We start from the raw sequence: 25,118 nt of genomic DNA, 5'->3' as shown, positions 1-25,118 counted from the left end.
ATGAAGTGAGCTCTGCAGCATATGGTTACCTTAGGAATACATACTGATACGCTGTATACTGAACAGATGTTTCCTACCACATATTTAAAAAAATCTTCATGGTCACTATTTCTTTATCACATGATATTATGAAGTCTTTCCCTAGTGATTAATTTCCAAAATAAACATTTGTACTACCTCATTTTAAATGTTGGACAATTACTAAGAAGATAGCACAAAATTATTTTTATCTACACTGTGGGGTAGGTGTCCTTTTGAGTCATGGAGTCCAGAAACATACTCTGTATCATCAGCTGCATATTGGGGTGAGACCTGACTGACATATGTATCCCATCTTGTATCTCTCCTTGTGCATGTGTAAGGAGAGAGTCAAAGTGCTCCAACAGGTCACCAGTCCAGATGGCCAGGAAACCAGAATGGCAGTATACTCCAAAGAGCATACTTATTACAGAGCTGTTTCGCATATTGTGGGTTTTTGGAAGTTATGATCCTGGACTTTGAAAAACTCATTTAGTGCCTGATTTCATTTGTAGCGTCTTAAATGCCTTTAAAAATCTGACTTGCCTGAAAACAACTCAAGCTTCTCATTGATTTTGAGAAGAGCAGTTAGTCTAGGAGTTTTGAAAACCCTGCTTTGATTTCGAGGGATAGAGCCTCAGCTGGTGTAGCTCTGATATTTGAAAGCATCAGATGCCATCTTGCTGCCACCCAAAAACTATTTGGACAAAAAGCAAATACTGAGATACTCCAAGTTCTGATCTCAGTTCCTCTAGGGAACTCTGGAATAATTCTTGTGGGTTTTAATGGGTTTGCATATGTTTATCTGAGATAAAAATCTGGCTAAGTCACCACACTTCTATCTAAGCAGATAGATCTTACAGGAGTTGTGAGAATTTCATTGCTTTTTCCAGTGCTACAGCTGTGAATGGTTTCATAGAATCTTATCTAAAGCATCAATGTTGTATTTGTTTCATTTTTTTGTCTCCTCTTTTTTTTTAACTGTCAACCATAAATTTAGGTCCAGCTGGTGCAGAATGTCAGTGCCCCTCTGAAGGTCGCTGGTATTTAGCCAATAATAACAAGCACTGTATTGTGGATAACGGTACCAGGTGTGATACTGGTTTCTTCACATGCCTTAATGGGCAATGTATCTCCGAGCGATGGAAATGTGACAATGACAATGATTGTGGTGATGGCAGTGATGAGTTGGAAAGTGTGTGTGGTAAGCATTAAAATAACTGCATGAGAAAGTGATGCATACTCTGTCTTGCCTGTACTGTATTCTCTATCACTTTTATGGCTTTATGATCATGGATCTTATGGCTGTAGTTTGGAAACAATCCCTTGCTTGCTCACAGACCTGAGGTCTGAATGGCTACTGATTTGCTCTAGAATACAAAAGCACTATAGTGTTGAATTTTTATCATATATAGCCAATTTCTACTTTGTTTAATTCAAATATGTATTTTACTTTTCATGCAGTCCGTTTTGCAGCTGTGTTTGCCCTGGCAGGTAAAAATATTGTGATTTTACTTGTTACTTTGTCAGAGAACTTAGATTATGTTTTATCCCTTTTTTTTTAAATTTTTTTTTTAATTTCCTGCAGCTTTCCATACTTGCCAGCCAACAGCTTTTACCTGTGGTAATGGGCGATGCGTACCCTATCATTACCGCTGTGATCACTACAATGACTGTGGAGATAACAGTGATGAGGCTGGCTGCTTGTTCCGAACTTGTGACTCCCACACAGAATTTACTTGCAATAATGGAAGGTGTATATCTCTTCAGTACGTCTGCAATGGAGTAAACAACTGTTACGATAATGGCACATCAGATGAGAGAAATTGCCGTAAGTTTATCCTAATTACCTAGTGCCTATTTGAGTCTGACTCTTTAGACCAAAGAAGAGGCAAATGTGTTTGTGTGTGAAGAATTATGACAAAATCAGCAAAGAGGATAGAAGGTTTCTTTATTTACATTACAGATTCTGCTTCGTGTTATTTGAAGCAAATAGAATTGTTAAAAGATATTCTGGAGTACCCTAAGATATTACACAATAACTGTTGCTTTAAATAGTCTGCCTTGATGCAACAAATGCTCATGCAGTGCTTAATGCTAGGTCTTGTGAGTAATCCCATGGACTTCAAAAAGATTATTTCAGATGAACTGGATGCAGGGCTTATATTTTTGTAGGATTAGCCTGGAGTTTGACAGTGGGTTTTTACTTTGTGTCATGCCGTATTAATTATACTAGATTTAATCATCAGGAGTGTATGTTGTGACTCTTATACAGACACAGTTTATATTTCTTCTGTTTAAAATTCTATGCCTTACAGCTCTCAAAAAGTTATCAGTTATGTTTGTTTTCCTTAAGATGTAAACTGTGATTAGTTCAATATTGACTACTGTTGCAGTTAATCAAACTAATCATGTCTTTGCACTAAGATTACATTCTTCAGTGGAAAATTTATATCTGGAGTTAAAGAAATTGATGAAAATGTATTTAGGGAATTTTTTTTTTTACATTTTTGTGTGCACACTGTTGTTTGGTTTTTTTTAAACATTATTTGTGACAATTTTTTTATTCTCAGTGAAAGCTGAATATTTGAAATTCCTAGTCTATTAGTCATTTGTAGTTGGTCTGATGATTAATACAGTACCAGCTGGTTGCAATTGCAGGCATTACAGTGTGAATACATGTCAGTTTACATTACCTCAGTCCCAAGTATTGGCATGTGTTTCATTGATCATGTTTTTGTCAGGATTTTTGTCAATAAAAGCAATTGTCTAACTGTTTCCATATAGCACAAGCAGTATGAGTGCACTTTAGCACGTGAGTGACATTTAACAATATTATGTATCTTTCAATGAGATACAGTGTAACAGTATTGAAAAAAGCTCTAAAGAACTTTTGCCTTTTTTTTTTTTCTCCCTCCTTAAAGCGGAGCGCACTTGCCAGTCTGGTTTTACAAAATGTCAAAGCACAAATATCTGCATTCCTCGAACATATTTGTGTGATGGTGATAACGACTGTGGAGATATGAGTGATGAGAGCCCTACTCACTGTGGTAAGTTAATAGGGCCTCAGTTACTTTGCTTGTACTTCAGTAATTTATTCCACTGCTCTTTACCTTTGACATACCTCCAACTGTTCGCAAAACATCTACTCTTGTAATACTGAAGAGTTATAAGGTATATGCATTGTATTATTATCCGTCAATTATCTAAATCATGCTTTTATCTAATAAAAAAGATCATAATTTTTTGCAGCATTTTTACACAGCATTTGAGGGATCATTCCTTTTGGTTATTCTGCTCTGTATCCTTTATGGTTTTAGAAGGTAATTGGCACTTAAGTATTACAGCGAGTTGGCTTTTTGTGGAACTTTAACATTAGAATATTTTTCCTTCTAATCAAATGAAATTATATACAGTCTCAAATGTAATTTCTTTTCACTCTTTCATGTAGTTATGTATGCCTTAGCATATGATTCGTTCATTGTAGCTTCCAGTTCGTATATAAAAGTGTCTAGTTTTCAATCAGCCTTAATTACAAACCAGCTTATCTTTTCTAGTACAGACATTTGCATTAGGTAGTAGTCAGGTAGTACTTTTGCTATATAAAATGTTTTGAATCAGTTTATAAAATATAATGGATATTTTCAGATAATAATTATTTTTAGTATTGCCTGAGTGGATTATTTTTGCTTTCACTAGTTTTCCTAAAGGTACCTGCCTTGAATTAACTATGCCACAATTTTTCTAAAATATGAGTTCAATTTTTCTAGCTAGAATGTGGCCACTTTTATCTATGGACCCCTTCGTGTCAAAAATATGTGGCTACATATACAGATGCAGTGAGTCTTGTGCTGCTCATGAAAGGTGTGCTTTGTCCCTTCTACTGTTTATGTCCCAGCAGCACTGCTGAATAACTTAAATTGAGAAGTGGTGAAGGGCGAGAAAGAGGGAGAGGAAGGGAGAATGGGAGATGAAAGAAGCCTCAAGACATTAATGAGCAATGTGTTAATTGCCTTTGATTTCCATCATTAAAGGCACATAGAAGAGCAAGTTAAAAGGCCAGACTGGGTCCTTTTTGGTATCTTGAAACCATCAGAGGGTAAAGTTGTTTTACAAAATAGTTATAAAATAGTTGCTACTTTCTTAGCAGAATTCAGGGTGTGAGTTACCAAGACACCATTAGGGTTCTGAGAGTTTTACTTAAGAAAAAAAAAATTGGAATGACTTGACCCCTTTCCTCCTTGCAAGTGCAGGGTGAGACACCCATTGCTGCAAAAATAGAATCAATATCCATGTTCTCAGTATTAGGAAAGTATCAGTAACTACTGAAGAAATTATCAAACCCACTATACATGCCAGGATCAAGGGGCTCAGCCAAAGTGCAGAAGGAATATTTGCAGCGTGCTTAGCTGGAACTATTCAGTGTTACAGTTTGTTCTTCACTGCCATTAAGAAGTTTCCTACCTCCAGGTGAAGAAAAATTGGTGGGAGAACAAGGAAAGCATTATCTACCATGAGATATTACTTCCTTACTGCACATTTTGATTCCTTGTAAAGCATGGAATCTGCTACTGCCTCGTTTGGGCACTGGAGAAATGAGTATATTGGACTGTGGTAATTTTCTTATGCACAAATCTCAAGTATAAACGTAGAACATATTTACAGTTGCTGCATGCAATCCTATTTCCAGGGCAAATTCTGTCTACTTATTAGGTGATACATATACCCAAGGAGAGAATTAAGCCCATTTTTTGCATACAAAGATTAGGCTAGTTTGTACAATGAACTCTTTGCAGATAGGCTGTGAAAAGACATCCTTCCTAGCATAATTTTTTCTCTTTCTTTTTTGGGGTCTGTAATATTTTTGCGTAACGTGGACTCAAAAGCAACTTAAAACAAGTTGGAAAGGTAACAGAAAGAAAGAAGTCATGCATAGGTTTTTTCTTCCAGTCTCACTGACTTGCACAAATAGTGAGTTTCGTTGTACATCGGGACGTTGTATTCCTGCTCATTGGTACTGTGATCAAGGAATAGACTGTGCTGATGGCTCTGATGAACCTGCCTCTTGTGGTAAGTTTACACTTCAGAAGATCCAACACAATGGGTTATGGAAAATCAGTAGTTTGTCTTGTAGGCAGCAGCTTGAATCCAGACGAGGTGGAAAATAAGTATCTTCTGAGGTTTACTCACTGACTCTAAGTAATCTGAGTCACTGAGTAATTCAGGTCTTAAATACTGAAAGCTGTGTATGGAATATGAAGGCTTTTAATTGCCACAACTGATTGCTCTTAATGTGATTCCTCTTAATGTATAACCTCCTGTCTCCATAAGACTCTAATGGTGGTGAATCAAGTGACGAAAAGTAGCAAGTATTTTGACATTGTTTTGGATGTAAAAGCAGATGTCATGCTGTACAGGAAGTGTGCATGCAATATTGCATTTGGGGAAAAAAGGAATGTGGGATGCAGAGAAACATTGTTGACACAGTATGAGGTAGAGTATCATAGTGTTACAATAAGCAAATCCTGTATGTACAGTAGAAACAGATGGTAATAAGCAGTAGAGAGGGGAAGAAGGTGAAAAGAAGTAGAGTAATCTCCAGGGAGGAAGAGGAGGGGCTAACTGAAGTCACTGAGAATTGATATTATAACATAGTCGTTATTCTCACTGAAACAGTTGGCATAACGCAAGGCAGAACAGATTCTTCCATAAGTTAAGCAGGGCTGATAGCTCACTTTGCACATTGCTGGAGTTGCACCTTTAGCTTAAGAAAATGTCTTGTAGCTTATACCTTAACTGGCTTACACTTAAGCTTCTATTTTACATTTCACTGGCATAAGATTCTCCCTAAAATACCCTCCTCAGTAGATTTTCATTGCAGTGCAGGTTAGTTTAACAAGCAGAGTGACTGTGTTCATTTTTAAGTGCCCCAAGTGCGGACTTGTTCAAGCGACCAGTTCAGATGTGATGATGGCAGATGTATCCCAGCAACATGGATCTGTGACGGTGATAATGACTGTGGGGATATGAGTGATGAGGATCAAAGACATAATTGTGGTAGGTGTTTAATGCAAACAGATGCTGCACTTTGCTTGTTTGTCCTGAAGGCATTTTTTTAGAAAACAAGCAACCAGCCTCCAAACTCCCACCCTCTGCCAAATTTTCTATCCATAAAGGTGCACATTAAGCATGAGGTACACTCTTCATGTACCTTCATTTTCATTATATTAAATTAAAATTGAATATTTTACTGGTAAAAAAAAAAGTTCTAATTTTGTGATTGCTCTTTGAATTTTTGAGTTCAAATGGAGATATAATTAACCTGGGTTGTTTGTATGATCTGGGCAGCAATAGCAGCTTCAGTGGAGATACTCCCTGATTGTCACATGCTACATCTTGTACATATTAATAACCACATGGTTTTGGCATTTCTTAAAAAATCAGTGAGCAAAATAAGCATGTCTGTTTAGAGGGTGAACAAAGGGAATAAGGTTCACCAAGCCTGGTCCTGCTCCTTAATTCGTTTAACAGCAGCTGGATACACTTGCAGTCCTTGCCCTTTTTACTGCAATGGTGCTCCTTCTGTTTGCTCCCTGGAGCACAGAATACCTTGAAGAAAGCAGAGGATAGAGATCCTAGGCCTAATACCTGTTCAGCTCCAGAAAATCTGGCCAGATGCGTGAAAAGTTTATACTGAGAATCCAACAAGATCCAGAGTTCTGCCCATGCTAGCACTGCTTAAGGAATCCTAAAGTGCTTTGGCTCCCACTCAGCCTCCATGAAGAGCAATGCTCAGTGAAAATTAGTGGGAATGCATATGAATTTTGGATATGGGAGGGTGCAGTGGTGCATGGCTCTATTGTGGATTACGGGTGGATATCGAGGCTGTGTGTGTGTGCGGTGGGGGAGGGTGTTATATACACAGAGTATAACTTGGTGTGTCAGTGAACGTGCTTTTCTTTCAGCAAACCGCAACTGCACAGCAGCAGAGTTCACATGTGCCAACAATCGACCCCCACTCAGGAGGTGCATTCCTCGGGCATGGATCTGTGATGGTGATGCTGACTGCAGTGATGCATTTGATGAACACCAGAACTGCACACGAAGATCTTGCACAGAAAATGAGTTTACTTGTAGTAATGGCTTGTGCATCCGAAACACATACAGGTTTGTAACTACCTGAGCCGCTGCAGAAATTCTCACAATTTGCTTAAAGTGAAGGAGCTAATTCAACCTTTTTTTTCCCACTGTTTAGTTGTTAAGTAGATCTGCATATTGTAATGAAACTATTTATCTGCTCTGCATTCTGTGTTACTTTTAACTTGAAAACGCTCTGGAATTTTCTATGTTAATATCCCTAGTGCTCACCATTAGCATTTAATCCTTTTTGTTGTGCCTAGTAACCTCTCCTGGGGTGATTCTGTTCAGCTTGTAATGCATACAGGGAATACATGCAGGACTCACAGGATCAGACTCTATATAATATGACCCTGATTTCTGAAAGTCTCTTCCATCTGACCTTCTTTGGAAATCAGGAAAGTGTATCTATCCATTTGCCCTAGAGATAGTGATTGCCTTCTTATATTTGAAAAAAGTGTTCATTCTTCTTCAGATGTGACAGGCGGAATGACTGTGGTGACAGCAGTGATGAAAGGGGATGCATCTATGAACCATGTCAACAGCACCAGTTTACCTGTCAGAATGGGCGCTGCATTTCCAAGGCCTACATCTGTGATGGGGATAATGACTGTGGTGATGAATCTGATGAGCTGGAACATCTCTGTAGTACACCAGAAGCGACCTGCTCTCCCCATCATTTTAAATGTGACAATGGAAACTGCATTGAAATGGTTAAAGTCTGCAATCGGTTGGATGATTGCTTAGATAATAGTGATGAAAAAGGATGTGGTATGTGTAGATTTATTTGTACTGTCTTATTTAATTTAAAATGCTTAGGCAGCTTTAAAAAAAAAGAACTCTTAAGACAATTACTTAATTACAATCATATCTGTTCCATGGTTGTCTCTCAGAAGGATTATAAGAAATGTATATATCTAATTTTTTGTTTTAATTAAATCATATTTATTATATACTGCTTTAACAAACCATGAAAATTAGCTAATTCTATAAACTAAATATAGTTTATACATTGTTATGTGTCGCCCTTGCGTTTCCAAAATACACCATTCATATTTTGCACTCAGTGTGTTTGGTGACAGACTTCAAAGGTGCTAGAATAATTTTAGATTAGATTAGATTCTTTTCCTTGCTCCTTTATTACAGCAGCCCAGATTCATATTCAGCGTTTTCACGGGGGTAGCAGGGAGAGAGTGACAGAGAGACTACATTGGAAAGTGACTGCACTATTTTCTCTGCTAGCCAGTTCCTTGAATAGAACTCCTTTCCTTCCCCAGGTATAAATGAATGCAGTGACCCTTCAATCAGTGGATGTGATCATGACTGTACAGACACACAGACAAGTTTCTACTGTTCTTGTCATCCCGGATACAAACTTATGTCTGATAAACGGACTTGTGATGATATTGATGAGTGCAATGAAACTCCATCAGTATGTAGCCAGATTTGTGAGAACACAGCTGGCTCCTACATCTGTAAGTGTGCCCCAGGCTATATCCGGGAGCCTGATGGAAAAAGTTGCCGGCAAAATAGTAATATCTCCCCATACCTTATTTTTAGCAACCGTTACTATCTGAGAAATCTCACAGCAGATGGCCAGTCTTACTCTCTCATTTTGCAAGGACTGAGAAATGTGGTGGCACTGGACTTTGACAGGGTGGAAAAGAGGTTGTACTGGATTGATGTGGGGAGGAAGGTCATTGAACGAATGTTCCTAAATGGAACAAATAAGGAGGCAGTGATAAGTGATGATGTGCCCAACGGGGAAGGTGTCGCTGTTGACTGGGTTGGCAGGTAAGAAAATACATTTTCTGTCTTTCTGGGCCACTAAGGAATGGGATGTTTAGGGAGTTTATCTTAAGGTTTTTCTCCCACTTCATATGAAATTCCTGACGAGTGCTGAAATAGTTTTGGATTGTGGATGCAGTCTTATACAACTGCTCTGGAATTGTTTATCAGCATCTAATACATTACATAACACTTTTCTTTAATTGCTCTCATATCTAGTATACTGAGGCTATATCAGAGTTGCTCTCTTATCAATAAAGTAGTGCGTATGACCCTTGGGAAAAACTTGTTAGGAAACCATTAATAAACATACTAGGCAAACAGGGCAGGTGGGATGTTACATGTGGCTATGGGGTAGGGATTCTGAGCTTAGGCTCTTTATTCCTTTGCTAGCAGTTGTTGGGGTTGGGATGCAGGCTTCACTCTATGCATAAACAATATGTTACAACAGGTAACTAGGTTCCAATGAAGTAAGTAATAAACATTAATGAAATTTAGCTCCTGTACCAATGTGAAGAGCTTGTTTCTTTTGCTCTTGAAAATTGCATCTTTAACTGACACTCAAACAACGTGATCCATATAATTTGCTGTAAGGAGGGCAGTATAAGGCTGAGATAATTGGAAAGCACTTTGTGTTATGGTCATTTTTTAATTGCCTGCTGTGTGTCAAAAAGTAGTCTGATTTACTCCCACAGAAACTCTGTCCTTCTGTGCTGCCCTCTCTGACAGTGTTCTTGGCTGTGTTTCCTCAGGTTTTGCTTTCTGAGTGCAGTACTATCAGTATGAAAAGTTTAAATAGCATGGATCAGACTCTGCAAAATAATGAGAATGGTTCAAAAAGTCACATTTGAAACTTATATGAGAATGTTTATATGAATATATCAATATAATAGTTTTTATTTTTAAACCACTTTGTCTCTAAACCTACTGATAATTGATGTTGCCAGCAGTCCCAAATGCTTTATGATTCATGGAGAGGTGAGGAAGGAAAAGCCTAATTTTATCCGAAGTGGTCCTACTGCTCCATTACTAATACAGTTGCTGAATTATTTCAGCTACCATTAGTTATGTCTTCAGTCAGTTTTTATTTAGGTGTTTCAGAAAGGCTGAGGGACGATACAATGGTAGATGAGGTTTTCTGCTGACTTTCAGTAGAGGGAGAGGACTGGAGGATGCCATGAGGTACAGGTTGGGGAAGACTACCTTCTCCTCCTCCCTGGTGGGAATGGGACTGCTCAGAGTGGTGTAGGCAGGGACTGTATCTGTCAGGCTATTTCTTGAATGACCCTGTGGGCAATGGAGCTGACCAGTTGTGCAGGCAATTTCAAAGCAGCCTGCTCTAGTTCTAATTAAATTAAATGCTTTGTTTTGTTGCAGGCTTTTTAAAATCATCGCTTCAGCTTGCATGATTTCTTTGATTACAGCTGTGTATAATTCCTAGGCAAAGTAATAGAAGTGTTAGAAAATTCTAGGTGAAGTTTAAATTAGGCCATCAAACTGCTTAGGAATTTTCAAAGGAGAACCTGGCAACAGTTCTACCTGTTTGATGACAGCAGCGGTGGCAGCATGGAACAGATGGTGATTCTCTCCAATACTTTACAGCCCTGGTCACAATCCAGTGCATTGTATGTCTGTTTTCCTGCTCCTCTTCGCTGGCCATTGTTGGTAGGAGAGGGAGGGAAGAGAAGGGGAGTTTAGGAATTTATAGGCAAATGGCATATTGTTACTCAACTGGGCAACTGCAAGTTTGAATTTGGCACCAATGACTGTGGCTGCAGGAAGAGTAGGAGTGAAAAGGGCAGTCTGGAGCATAGTGTAGAAGAGATGTCAGTACAGTACGTGTATTCTTCCTTTACAGTGGATATATTGCTTCTAGGAGAAAAAAACCTGTGGAATTTAAGATGCTGTAAAGCAAAATAAACCAAAAAAAGTAAGTAAGAGTAAATAAATTAACTCTAAAACATTTCAGAAAATTGTACTGGGTGGATGCCTACAAAGATTGTCTCTATGTCTCTGAACTTGATGGAAGATTCCGGAAAAAACTGGTGGATGGTTGTGTGGATGCCAACAACACTTTCTGCCTTCAGTACCCCAGAGCAATTGTTGTTCATCCAAAATATGGGTGAGTGCTTTTTTTTTCAAAATATTTCAGGAGTGCTTTTTCTTTCTTTTGCAAAGTCTTGCACTGTCTCTGAAAATCTGAAATAAATTTTGGCTGCCTGCACTTAGATTTGCGTGGCATTAGATCTTAGTTGCAGCTTAGGAAAAATAGTAGCTTGCCTTTCATGGGTATATATTCAGGGCTGTCAGATATCACTGAAAGTGGAATTTGGTTCCATGTGGTCAAGGAAGTTTTGATTGCAAGGCTAAAAAGGTTGATAGAAGTCTGTGTGGTTTGATAGACAGTGGGACTGCCAGCTGCATTCTTTAAAGACAATTGTGATCACACAATTGTCTGCTCTAGCAGTTAAAGTAACAAATATATTCACTTTTTTCTTATCTTCCTCAATCTCTGCTTTAGTTCTGTTGCAGGAAATACTATATTTCAGGTGTAGCTTCTAATATTTACTTCAGCATGTTTTTACTACAATCCTAACTATAAGTATTTATTTGAACAGACAGATTTACTGGACAGACTGGGCAGATCGAGCCTATATTGGACGAGCAGGCATGGATGGCAAAGAGAAGACGGTGGTTATCTCTACAAAATTAGAGTGGCCCAATGGACTCACCATAGATTACACCAATGACAAACTCTACTGGGCAGATGCCCATCTAAATTATATTGAGTACGTACACAGAAAAGAATAAAACAACTAAATAATTGCCTATGTCAGATTGCAGTGGTAGCATGTATAGATGCTGTAAGCATTGTATGTATTTCTACCCACTTACTCTATAGGAAACCAGAGTCAGAAAGTCTGGAGTAGTAGGCGATACACCTCACTAGATGTCACAGTAGCCTACTTCCTATATTTGCATCCTAGGTCCCACTGAAAGTGGTCCAAAAATTATAGTGAAAAGATTCACAGTCTGTACTCGAATATGGAACTTCTCTAGGTGTACAACCTGAACCAAAGCAAAGCTGAATATAAAATCACTGTTTTTTCTGAGTCTCTTGTTTCTGCCTATAGATAAGAGTTGAGCTGTGACTAAACTAGTTATGTGCTAATAAAATAGTATACAAATCATTAGACGATGTTTGAATGTTTGTCCATAGGTATGACATGGAATTTCCTCTTAGCATATGGGGTTTTTTAGTTACTCAAGAAAAATCTATTAATTGCTTCTAGTGTTAAAAAATTTCCACTTAAATATCAGTAAAAATGGATAACTAGCATTCTGGTTCTTGTCTGGTTCTTGTTTTAAAGTATTTTAAAATACTTTAAAACCAATCCTTTGTATTTATACTAGTATTTATATTTGTATTCATATTTACATGTACACGTAGATTTGTTTACTTCTATTCTTCTTTACATTCATTCTTCTGGCAGCCTTTTCTATGCTGAAGTCCTAAAAATGTCTTTTAAAAAGTGTATATTAATTATATGCATGTTTCTCTGTCTCTCTCTTTTTCTTTCTTGTATTTCATAATTTCCCCCTATAGCAAGGTGATAGTAAAAATATAAAAGCTTATTAAAAATACCTCATCAGAGGAGGCTCTAAATCAGAAAGACATTTAGAAAGACATGTAAAATTTAGGGATATAGGAGACCTATTATTGTCTTAAGTGTTCCATTATTAGCAGTCTGAACGATCCAGGCAAGCTAGTCTCCCGTGTGACAAAAATAACTTGCTGTAAGGCAGTAAATGTGCAAAATTTAATTGGACTGGCTGATATGCATCTGTGGGAAGGCTTTACATTTCAGTGGATGTTCCTCTATTCTGTTTATTTGCCTAAAATAACCTGTTTTACTTTCCTGCATATCTTAAAATGAGTTCACTGGGGAGACTGCTATATCATTAGGGACTAAAGAAGCTGCAATTCCACATTGCATGATCCGGGTCACCAATAATGAAGTACCATAAGCATACAATAAAGATGTGAAGATGTTTTAGCATTTATCTGAATGTTTTGCACATATTTTTCTTTGTGCAGGTACTCTGACCTGGATGGACATCATCGTCACACAGTATACGATGGGACTTTACCTCATCCGTTTGCAATAACAATTTTTGAAGACACGATATATTGGACTGATTGGAACACAAGAACTGTTGAAAAGGGAAATAAATATGACGGATCAGACAGGATTGTTCTTGTGAACACCACACACAGGCCGTTTGACATCCATGTTTACCATCCATACAGACAGCCATTTGGTGAGAAAACAGAATTAGATTTGCATTTAGAGGGTCAGCTGTTACCCAGAGGCTAATTGTAGAGAGTCCTGAGTGCACTCAGCTTTTGCCTTTGCTGAGGGGAATAAAATGCACAAAGTAAACGTAGGCCTCTACTTTACATTTATAAATTGCCTTTTCTTTGAACAGCAATGACTGGAAATGCATAATTTTAAATTAGTTTCTAAACCATTATGGCTTAATAGCATACATTTCCTGTATATGAAATCATACATCTTTCTCTCACGAAGTGCCTACTTATCTAGGTTTTGGTTTTCAACTTATTACATTTAAGCTTTCAATACAGTATTAGAGGAGTCTGTTGTAGATTGAGACCTTTGTGTCCTGGGATTTGCAAAGTATGGTAATATTTATTCTTCTGTTTTACCAGTTAATAATCCTTGTGGCACCAGCAATGGTGGTTGTTCCCATCTTTGTCTAATAAAAGCTGGTGGTCAGGGTTATTCCTGTGAATGTCCCGATAACTTCATGGTAGTACAGTTCAGCAATACAGCCCACTGCCTTCCAATGTGCTCTAGCACCCAGTTTCTCTGTGCAGACACTGAGAGGTAAGTCCACAGCTCGCTGTCTTTTTTTCTATGTCTTTTTAAGGATATATTTTACCGTTTAGTCTCTTCAAAAGGGCATGAAATCAGGGATTCCTTCTGCTCTCACTATGAGTTTGTGGTGTGCTTGCAAAGACAAAGCCAGGACCAGACTGGCTTCCATTTTGGAAAAACACTTCTAGACTCATTGTTTAAATAGTATTTTTTTCCTTTTCTTCCTCTTATATGACATTGCTAATGTAGCAAAGTTTGGGTTGTTAGAAACATGTGCCTCCAGAAACCATTTCAGTTGAATTTACTAACTTGGAACTTTCTCTTATTTTTTTGTACATCTTTTACAATGTATCTGTTTCTGCTAAATATATGCTGTCTGCCAGTGGCCCAGGAAAGCCATTTAGCTGATGTGGGGGCACATTTCTGACCCTTTTTCTGAGACAACAGCAGTGGGGGGAGAGGAATGGTGATATAAGAGCTACTGTGCTGATATTGTATCACTCTGGAGCCTGTGAGGCACATGTGCTTATTGGGGGACCTTTTGAAGCAGTGTTACAATGATAATCCCTAGTGAAATTCTTGTGCTAAAGTTCAGGTGAATTATTAAAATGTTACATCATTAAAAATCCAATTGAACATTGATTTTAAAAAGCATGAGGGATGGTTACCATGAATATACATAAAAATTAAATCCATATTAATTTGCTGTGAACTTCCTTCTAGAGGCCCACCAATATAATCTGTTTCTGGTGACAGTCTTCTGGCATATTTTGTTAGCATTTGACATATGAAACAGAAGACATGAAATTCAAGATGTCTTGGAAGTTTCAAGAAATAACACTGAGACAAGACTCTCTTTTGTGCTGTAAAAGGATGGTTGTATATCTTTAGAGACATATCCTCAACAAAGAAAACACTGTTTTCTCTTTGTAGGTGTATTCCTATCTGGTGGAAATGTGATGGACAGAGGGACTGTCGAGATGGCTCTGATGAGCCCCCTACCTGTCCACACCGATACTGTCCTGTTGGTCAGTTCCAGTGTAATGATGGGAACTGCACAAGTCCACATTTCTTGTGCAATACTCAGCCAGATTGCCATGACAGATCAGATGAAGATCCTGTACTTTGTGGTATGTTACATCTAATAAATTTAAGTGTTTTTCCAGTACAAAACATGTAAACTATATATAAGTTTCAGAATCATTATCAAAAGGTGAGGTAGACAGATGCAGTCTTTTCTAGTCTTGCACCTGGTAGAGCAATTCACCTCAGTGCAAAAGCAGGGTAAAGGAGAGCAAAAATGTACTATATAGAAAGATAAACATTTTCCATACCTTTGAGACAGATTTGCACTGGTGTAAATTACAATCTGAGGTATAAAACACTAGAAGCAGGACGCACTTTGTTTTGTTCTAAGAAAAGCCATGGTGAGTATGAGGAATCTAAGGCTTCCTAATGCCCAGGTCAGTCTACCCGGTATGCTAATTTCCCCTGTGTTCTAGAGCTTTACGTGATGGGACAAAATTATTTCATCCTCTGCATTGCACAAAATCCAGTGCATGTGGGAAGATTTGTTTTGGAGAGCTGTTTGTGATGGCAGTATTTTAGAAATATAGCCTAATTATGCTTATGGAATAATGTTATTTCCTGAAAAACCTGTCTTATTCCACATACTTATGTCTAATTTTAAAAAGCACATCCTTAGTTCTCTTTTTGTAAATAATGTAGTTCTGGCAGTTGCAAGCTTAGTAACATAAAGGGGAGGTGTGTGGGGGAAAGCAGCGTGGTTGTATAATTGATAGTTTCATTGCCTTCCATTAGCAAAGTGTTTCTAACAATGACAGAATTAAAAGAAATGTCAATTTTACCTGAGTTTCAAATAGCTAAGCTCTTAAGTGTGGCGCAGGGGAATATTAAATAAGTAGAAATGTGGCAGCTGCCTAATGTGTCACTGGTTTTAATGTACCAGGTACAATAAAAGTCAGTTTAGGTCTATATAATTCCTTCTGCTCATCATCTTGTGCATGGGAATAGAATCCTTTTGTTTAGAAAATGTATGGAAATCATAATATACTGTTTCCTCTTGAACAGTTTGGCAGTATATGTGAAAAAGTAGTAGGGTGGTGTCCAGTGAGACATACAAAGTCTGGAAGCAGAGATCAGTGTTGACTTGTATTTTCATAGACCTTCAGGGCTCCTCCAGTTTGCCAGCACTGCTGACCACAGCTTCCAGTGCTTTGCCTTTTGGAAATAGAGGCTGTACATTTATAGGTTGTAGAGCTGTTATTAGCATGGTCTTCTGCTAAGTTTTCTGACAGGTTCATTCATAGTAAGAGGAACAGGCTCATCAGGCAATGTACAGCTAAGGTGGTAGCATGGCCAGAGCCACAATGTCACTTAGCTCCTCTGCAAAGTGCTCCTCTCCTCTGGGAGCCCCTGCCTCAATCATGTTTGAATGCTGGGTTTACTCCCTTCTGCTTTAGGAGATGATAGTATCTGTCTTGCTCCTAGAAAAATGTAGAGCCTTAGTGAGCTTGTCTGAAGATGCCTGTGGGAAATGTGCCATGTGATATTAGAAATCTGTACCTTAACTGGGCAAGTAAATGTGATGTTTTAAATTTTTACTGGCTTTCTTCTTAACTTTCGGTGTAGACATGATAACTGCTCAATTGACATAACAGCAGCACACCATCCCTGTAAGTTTCAGTATCCTAACAGTCAATTTGTATTCTTTCAGCTAATCACCAGTGTGAAACTCATCAGTGGCAGTGCGCCAATAAACGATGTATCCCAGAAGCCTGGCAGTGCGATAGAGAGGATGACTGTGGTGACAACTCGGATGAAGATAGTACTTACTGTGCCAGTAGAACCTGTCCCCCAGGCCAATTTAAATGTGACAATGGCCGCTGCATCCCACAGTCCTGGAAGTGTGATGTGGATGATGATTGTGGTGATAGCTCTGATGAGCCATTCCACGAATGCAGTAAGCATACAGCTGTAGTAAGCTGCCTACATTATAGTGCACCGAAAGCAGAGCAAACTGTGTTACTTAATTTTCCTGAGGTTGAAAATCTATTGGAAAGGAATATTTTCTGCAAGCTAATTGCAATCATGTAGTAAAGAGTGTTAGAAAGCATAGAGGCTATGTGATAATTTACTACTTTCTTATTCTTGAAGGGGAGAAAGCTTATTTATGCTGGGCAGATTATCAAAAACTCTCAGCTTCTCACTCTGACTTGCTTGATGCTAGCAGCATCCTTTGCTTGGCCCCTGGCCACACTTTGTAAAAAGGATATATGCTGATCCATTGCCTATGTGGAAGCAGTGAATGCCAGTTCACCAATTTTTACCTTATTTCACTTTAGAGCATGACATATGTCATACTTTTTACAAAAACAAAGTAAAGTTTCATTTCTTGAGGCTCAAGTTTCTCATGATGATAGGCACATGCTTTGGAAACAAAAGCTTACAAGGAGAACAAACGCAGAGCACAGTCTAGCCTATGTTCAACAGCAGGATTTTCTTATGTGCTCCAGCATGTCTCTTTGAGTCACTGGCCATCTTGAAGAACTTGTGACCAAGTTTTGCCATCTGAGGACAAGCTGCCTCCTCTGGCTTCCAGGTTTGGGGCTTCTATCACCACTGTTACCAGCTCTAAATACTTCAGGGAAAAACACACTGAATGTCGTTGGAACCTGTCATGGGTTTGTAGCATATGCAGAATACAAGCAGCATAGACTGGGAAAAATAGTAATACTGGATACATTTAACGCTTTCTCTTTTACAACACTAAAGTTAGCAGATAGCTCTTTTTAGTAGAAATAGACTATCAATCATAACAGATTTTGAAAGGCAGAATAACAAGGAGGACAGTTTAATGGCTAAGTAACACAACTAACTTTGACAACTGCCTCTTTCAGTGGGCCCTGCCTATCGGTGTGACAATCACACACAATTCAGCTGTAGGACCAACTACCGTTGCATACCGTTGTGGGCAGTGTGCAATGGGAATGATGACTGCAGAGACAACAGTGACGAACAAGGCTGTGGTATGTTTGGAGAAGAAGGTCATTTCAACATAACTTTGTACCTAAAATATTTCTCCAATTTACATACAACTTGATTTTCTGAAAGTCTTCAGTAATAATGTACCTGGGCATATTTTGTTTGATATCAATTAATTACCCTGGTAGTTATTTGTCTTCAGGAAAAATTCTATATGCAGCAATTCATTGTGTGGCTCACATGTTTATGAGCTCTGAAGATCAGGATTTTATTATTTTGCCCAATATGTCATCAAATGAAACAGGAAATACTTTTACTTGAGCTGAACTATTTTAGACAATTAAAACTGTCAGTGTTTTCTGCATTTACTTAACTTACCTCCTGTGCTGGTGAAACCACCAATATGGGAAGTATGATGATGCTTTCTCAGACCCTTGCATTTGTGTTGAAACCTCTCATACGCTTATATACAAAGCTTAGAGGACATTGGATCACTCTATCAGAACCAGAAAAGACTTGAAAGTGTAACACACCATGAGGTCAAGATGCCTTTCTTTGACAGTACTAAGTTTATCTCTTTATGTTTCCATCTCAGTTCTGTATAGTTATTTCAGCTGTTTCTTAATCACTTCTTTATTACTTGGCCCAGTCTGTGGCAGGAACATCTCTATCTACTTCCATTATCTTCTGTGCATTCCATCTTATCCAAAGACTATGCTAATGTGTGCTGTTTTGTTGGCAAACTGTGTACACTGCAGAGGAGATGACTTGCAGTCCTTTTGGAGATTTCCGTTGTGACAATCATCGATGTATCCCACTGCGCTGGAAGTGTGATGGAGATAATGACTGTGGAGATAACTCTGATGAGCACAACTGCAGTGAGTTCTTTTTTGGCTGTCATGATATAGTCCAACTTTTGACTTGACTATCCTTCTATTTCTTATGAGAATAGGGCAGACAGCTCTCAACTGCAACCATTCTGTTGTTTTACTCTATAGCCTGTCTTTTCTTTGCTGAAATACCACGGACATGTCACAAGGAAGCATTTTGGATACATAAAAACACTGATAAATCCAGTCATCACAATAACACAAATTCCTGTTTTCCTCTAAGATGTGACATTTGAATTCTGCCCTGTGCGCAAATGTAGTATTATACAGTTCCTTAAACAATGAGAGTGGATCTTTTTTTTTCTGATTTGAAATAAAAATTCCTGTATAATTCTGTGATGAAACCAAATCTGCAATGAATTTCCTTTTTTCTATGTCAAGAGGGACATAGAATGTTTAACATAATTAAAGAGTATTGGGAGAAATGCTGTTTTAACATCCTTTAGTTTTAAGGATTACACCACATCATCTGCCCATATTACTTTTGTCTGGTTTAATGAGACAGGTGTGGATGTTTAAATGTACACCTGGAGAACTTTTCATATTTGTATATCCATTTTAAATTAAGGTCCTCGTGAATGCACAGAAAGTGAATACCGTTGTGACAATTTGCGCTGCATTCCTTCCCGGTGGATCTGTGATCACGATGATGACTGTGAAGACAATTCAGATGAACGTGACTGTGGTGCGTATTGTCTGGATGCTACCTCTTCCCTGTTCACACTTTTGTTTCTAATGTGATAAAATATTCTGCAAAATGATCTTTTATGGTAAGCATCTTTAATGGAGTAATGTTGACCAGATCACTTTAGTCATTCCAGCAAAGCAGAGGATACCACAGTTTAAATGGAATGGGATTTTGCAGTCTTTTTTAGGATGTTGTTTTCAAAAAGTAAATGCTTTATCTGGTTTTGAACAAGAAGACATTTCAACAGTTACTTCTGAATCTTTTCAGAGCTGAGGACCTGCCACCCAGGTTATTTCCAGTGTGACAGTGGACACTGTGTTGCAGAGCGCTTCAAATGTGATGGAAATGCAGACTGCCTTGATTTCTCTGATGAAGCAACTTGTCGTGAGTTTCAAGCTTCGCAATTTGTGCTCATTGAGCTCGCTTCCAGAAAGATTTGCGCTTTTCTGTCCCTTTAAGTGAGATGATTCCTTAGAGGTACAGAATTCTGCAACACTCAGTGATGCCAGTAAAAATTCAGGATAAGTATAATATTTTGAATCAGCTTTTTAATATAATAATGAGTTGCCATCTCTTACACTGATTGTAAACACATTCCTAATGCTGGGAAATTTATGTGTTTACAAGGTCCAGAGGAAGATACACGTGATAAAATTAAAATTTTTTACTATCCCATGGACACTGCAAGATGCACTGTTTCAGTTGTACCATATCCTAACAAGGTTCTGTAATGGGATTGTTTTTTATAATGCTCAAAGGTGTGTTTAGTTTCCTAAAGTACCAGTGAAACCAAGGAAGTAAAATACTTTTCTGTTTCTGTCTTCCTTATGTATATTGATCTACTGTGAAAAGAAGTCTGTACACTGCAGCTTGTACACTTGAGCTCCAGCTTCAGCTGTTTACCCAGAAAGTATTGTTCCCAGTTGAAATGAAAATATCACCCCTGTGCTCTATCTATGCTAACTGACATTGGCTTTTTAGGCGATATTGAAGTGTTGGTTCTGAGTTATATGTTCAAATGATTTTAGGCTTCAGTACTTGGGCGGATTCCTTTCTTTTCATGTTGGTATCAGGGCAGTTCTGTATATCTTCCTGTGTACCTAATTTTAACATCTGTGCTTTAAGTAAGAAGCAGCATCTGCACAGTAGGACCTTTATTTTTCTGATGGTAACCATATTCTGGAACGTACATCGCAACAGTTAATCTTTCAGAACCTGAGTTACACAACATTTGGCCGTTCTTAAAGGGAGGAAAAAGCATATGAGAAGCCATTGAAAGGGCAAGGGTATGGTTTATTTATGTAAATTGGAAGAGTCATATTTTTGGTTTCTCTTTGCTCTAGTTCAGTTTTTTTCACAGCTTTTACAGAATCTGGGTGGTTTTTTTACTATACCAACATGAGTCCTTTTAGAATTAGATATCTTAGGTACTTCTTCAGTCATTCATTTTTGGTGCCAGTGACATTATATTTACCTTTATTACTGAACTAGATTTGTCAGTAACAAATTCAAGTAGCATCTGTTAAATTAATGACAGTTTATTTTCAGAAGCTTCTTGGAGTAACTTATGTTGTTTCACTATTCATTCAAACCTGAATTAATTATGTTACAGCTACCAAGAAGACCTTGGTCCTTGCAGTCTGTTGTTGCTGTAGATCTTTGCAGTGCCTCATATCTCCTACTATGGAGAGAAGGATACTGAAAAAATAATATAGGGTTGGGCTGAATATTTTTCAGGAAAACCTAAAATTTTCATTGTAGACGAAAATGTCATAATAATTTTCTTTTCTTCAGCAACACGGTATCCTAATGGTACATACTGTCCACCCATGCTGTTTGAATGTAAAAACCATGTCTGTATCCAGCCATACTGGAAATGTGATGGCGATAATGACTGTGGAGATGACTCTGATGAAGAACTTCACCTTTGCTGTAAGAGAGAAAAATTGTATTAAAATGAACAATATGCATAATAAAATCTCTAATTACAATAGAGAGAACAATTAAAAAATAAATTTGAAATCTTTTCTTTTCACTGGAGATTCTCACAGACTTAATTCAGGATGAGTGCTGAGAGTTTTGCTTCATATGCAAGCTCACTTCATCTTCCTACAATATGTTTCTCACTGCTTTGCAGATGTTTGTGTAGGTAGTTATAAAAGTAGGGAGAAACATATCAAAGAGATAAGGACACTATTTCACATTTTCAAGTTGGTTATGTAAAATAAGAGCATCAGTTTGCAATTAAAGATTAATTCAGATAATGTATATTCTCAAAGGTGCTGAGTTTTAAAGCTATCAGTATAGTGGGGGCATCTTTGTAAATACAGTTGAGGAGTCCTGACTCTAGCTCTAAAAATGAGGTGTTGGAGGTGCTACTTGAACAATTTTTGTCAATTATGCACTATATAGCCACTTAAATAGCATGTTGGATTTTCAATCAGTTTACTTCATAAACAAATCTAGAAACCTCAGTGTTATATGTAGTCATAGGATATGCCTTTGGCCAAAGATGATGTGCTGTCTTCTGACAAAAAAATGTGTAATGTCCTAACATACAATTACCAAAATGTGGAGAAAAATATTATTTTGGGTCTGAATGCCTCCACACCTTTTAAAATACAGGAAACATATAAATGTTACCAGATAAAAGTGATTGGGATAATTTGTGACTCAATGGCATGAAGTATCAAAGTGTGACTGACTTGATCTCTGTGGTTTCAGTGGATATTGCTTGTGAATCTCCGTTCCGTTTCCGATGTGAAAACAATCGCTGTATATATAGTCATGAGCTGTGCAACCGGGAGGATGACTGTGGAGATGGAAGTGATGAGAAAGAGGAACACTGTATGTTTACACAAAATTGAGCAGCAAATTAAGTAACTGTGATGTGCTTAATGTTTAATAATACCAAAGGACTATTGAAATGTCAAAATTAAACATAAATTATGAAAACTAGAGCTCAGTATGAAATAATTTGAAATATGATTATTGGTACTACATCTTTGCAGCTCTCCATACAAGTAGCAAAAATCAGCAAACATTTGTCTGAAAAGTGCAGAGCATGATTTTCAAAATCATATTGTATTTTATTATGAGCAGCAGCTAAATTGTGTCAACTTATGAAATCCTCTTAAAATAAGGAAGAAGAAAGAGTTTGGCTGTATCATAAAATAAGGATGGGATGGATAGCTGGGACTTTTAAAATAGAGAAACGGGTACTTCTGAATTTGTGGCACTGTTATGCCCATAGTAACAGTGTTGATATTTAGGCCCAAATCCTGCAGAAGCTCTGTTAATATTAACTAGGTTTTTGCCCTCAGATATCTTATGTAGTTCTCACTGACTATGTTGATTTTTATATTATGAAGTTTAATCATATTTGTAGTTGCTTAATGATATTATTTGCTGGCTTTATTGTACAATATTCTTAAAGTTAATAGTTTACTAATATCTCAATAATCTCTTGAAGTCTGCAGTAGATGCATGAAGTATATCGCTAAAGGATATTAATAGATTTGCGCTATTAAAAAGAAAGTTCAATCAACTATTAACAAGAAGAATTTACCTTCTGTCTTCATAAAATGGAGGGGCTTCTTTCAGTTCATGGGGATGTGACTAGAAGTCAGGAGGCCCCGGTTATAGCTTTAGCTTTACTACAGACTTCCAAAGTCACTCCAGTCGTTATTTTACCAGATTGCATCAGCTTCCTCATTAGCAATGTGGAATAGCGCTGTCTGTTGGTACTGCATAGCTGAAACTGTGATAGAGGAGTGTTTCTCTTCTCAACTGTAGGTAAAGAACCAACCCCGAAACCTTGTACAACTGAAGAATTCAAGTGCAGTAATGGAAATTGCATTCCTCTACATTATGTCTGTGACAATTATGATGACTGTGGAGACCATTTTGATGAAATGGGCTGCAGTAAGTAATAATATCAATGGAATACAAAATTACAATGCTATTGAAATAAAGATTTCTGAAACTGGCAACAATACATGTTTCTTCTTGAATAGCATACTAAGAAGTATTGATTTTTAATTAGCCTGTGCTAGGATTATGCAATTAGCTATGACAATATCTTCTGTTTACCTTTTTTTGGGGTATTTAAAAGATGTGTAGATGTGGCACTTAGGGACATGGTTTAGCGGGACTTGGCAGTGTTAGGTTTATAGTAGGACTCGATCATCTTAAAGGTCTTTTCCAACCTAAATGATTCCATGGTTCTATGAAATTCATCACTCTGAAGAGTCCTTTTTAGGCTTAGAGTATTTATGCATCACAAAAAAGGGTTTGATCTTGTTTTTGATCTTGTTTTGAAATGGCCTGCATTATGGAGGCAAGAACATCCAGATATTTTGGTCATAATTGCAATAGGCCAACCTATGGAATTATTCATGGGCAGACTGAACTGGTATAGGTTGCTCTAGCCCTATTAAAAACAAAAAGTATATTGAGATGCTTCTATTTTCCTGTTTACAGACATGACCACAGAATTCTATAAGGACAGCCAGTCCTCGGGCTGAGGGCCCTCTCAGATCCTCTGCACAACTTTTATTAACTATGCATTATAAATTTACTAGCATCCATTTAGATGCAAAAGCTTTGACCTGTACTTTGAGCCAAGAGAGACTATTCTCATGGAATCTGGAAAAAAAAAGAATTCCTAACTTTTTATATCAATATATAGACAGCTGCAGAGTGATAATATGAGCATGTACTTGCAATTGCAATTTGTCAGGCTTTGATGACTTCAAGTGAAAGTGTGCCAAATGATGCACTGGTGACTTACAATCCAGCATGCTTGCAAAATGCAAATAACTCAGAAGCCTATAGTGCAGTCCATTTTGAAGCAGCTGGTTTCTCTGTTTCACATACCATCCTAATGGTCTTTAGGTAATATAACCTAATGCAATGACTTGATGAAAATATAAAAGTATAAAAAGGATATGAGACAGTGCAAAACAAACACCTTCTGGCAGTCAGCGTTCTACTGTTTGGGAATAAATGTAAATGCAGATCAGATGGTAACATTTGTAGCCTTCCCAACATCAAATACCTGTCTTATAGAGAAAATAGAATATTTATGTGTGTCGGTGTGTACAATGAATTTATGCTTCTACATGTATATGAAATTGAGCTGTTTAAACTCAATTTAATCAGCACTGGGATGTGTATGTATAAAGGAGATAATCAGCTTAATGTAATGTCTTTGCCATACATCTGTATCTTTTTCTCATGATCTGTCAATAAACATATATTATTTATCTTTTCTACTTATGTAACAGATTTGAGTTTGAAAGTACTTTGTGCATACGTAGAGTATGTCAGAATCAGTAGAATTCTATATGTGCTTTGAGAAGAGTATAATTTTCATTATCTGTTACAGAGTATCTATTATCCCTGACTTGCCTTTGCCATTATAGGAATGTTTTAAAGGGCAGTGCATTCTGTGCAATGACCTGTATTGACTTCAGTAGGCTTTAGATTAGGTACGGCACGAACAAGCTGTCATCTTCTCTTTAATTTCCAGATATAAATAATGTAGGGCCTGTGTTATGCATTATAGCAGTTGAGAACATTTTTTTTTTTTAGCTGATAAGAAAGAGGTAGGTTGGCAAAGGCAGGTGTTAGAGTCAAGTCTCTTAAATAGTTTCTGCAGTTGCTGCAGATTGGTGGTAATGTAGAATG

The 25,118-nt window shown here is 37.6% G+C and overlaps 1 protein-coding gene across 1 annotated transcript in view; it reads left to right on the top strand.

Annotated features, from left to right (window-relative positions):
• The window catches only part of LRP2 (LDL receptor related protein 2), a 133,270-nt gene that overhangs the window by 85,337 nt on the left and 22,815 nt on the right, over positions 1-25,118 (top strand). The window contains exons 43-63 of the mRNA XM_072874134.1: positions 1,019-1,222; positions 1,607-1,849; positions 2,943-3,068; positions 4,969-5,088; positions 5,944-6,075; positions 6,984-7,185; positions 7,631-7,926; positions 8,433-8,949; positions 10,913-11,065; positions 11,562-11,732; positions 13,043-13,266; positions 13,676-13,853; positions 14,778-14,974; positions 16,582-16,827; positions 17,765-17,893; positions 18,608-18,727; positions 19,308-19,424; positions 19,695-19,811; positions 21,222-21,359; positions 22,152-22,274; positions 23,223-23,351. Of these exons, the coding sequence (XP_072730235.1) occupies positions 1,019-1,222; positions 1,607-1,849; positions 2,943-3,068; positions 4,969-5,088; positions 5,944-6,075; positions 6,984-7,185; positions 7,631-7,926; positions 8,433-8,949; positions 10,913-11,065; positions 11,562-11,732; positions 13,043-13,266; positions 13,676-13,853; positions 14,778-14,974; positions 16,582-16,827; positions 17,765-17,893; positions 18,608-18,727; positions 19,308-19,424; positions 19,695-19,811; positions 21,222-21,359; positions 22,152-22,274; positions 23,223-23,351 (3,882 nt within the window). The remainder of the gene's footprint in view (positions 1-1,018; positions 1,223-1,606; positions 1,850-2,942; positions 3,069-4,968; positions 5,089-5,943; positions 6,076-6,983; positions 7,186-7,630; positions 7,927-8,432; positions 8,950-10,912; positions 11,066-11,561; positions 11,733-13,042; positions 13,267-13,675; positions 13,854-14,777; positions 14,975-16,581; positions 16,828-17,764; positions 17,894-18,607; positions 18,728-19,307; positions 19,425-19,694; positions 19,812-21,221; positions 21,360-22,151; positions 22,275-23,222; positions 23,352-25,118) is intronic.

Source organism: Ciconia boyciana, chromosome 10, assembly GCF_034638445.1.
Source record: "Ciconia boyciana chromosome 10, ASM3463844v1, whole genome shotgun sequence".
Taxonomy (NCBI): Eukaryota; Metazoa; Chordata; class Aves; order Ciconiiformes; family Ciconiidae; genus Ciconia; species Ciconia boyciana.
The sequence above is the reverse complement of the archived record's forward strand: the minus strand, read 5'-3'. Positions and strand labels throughout refer to the sequence as shown.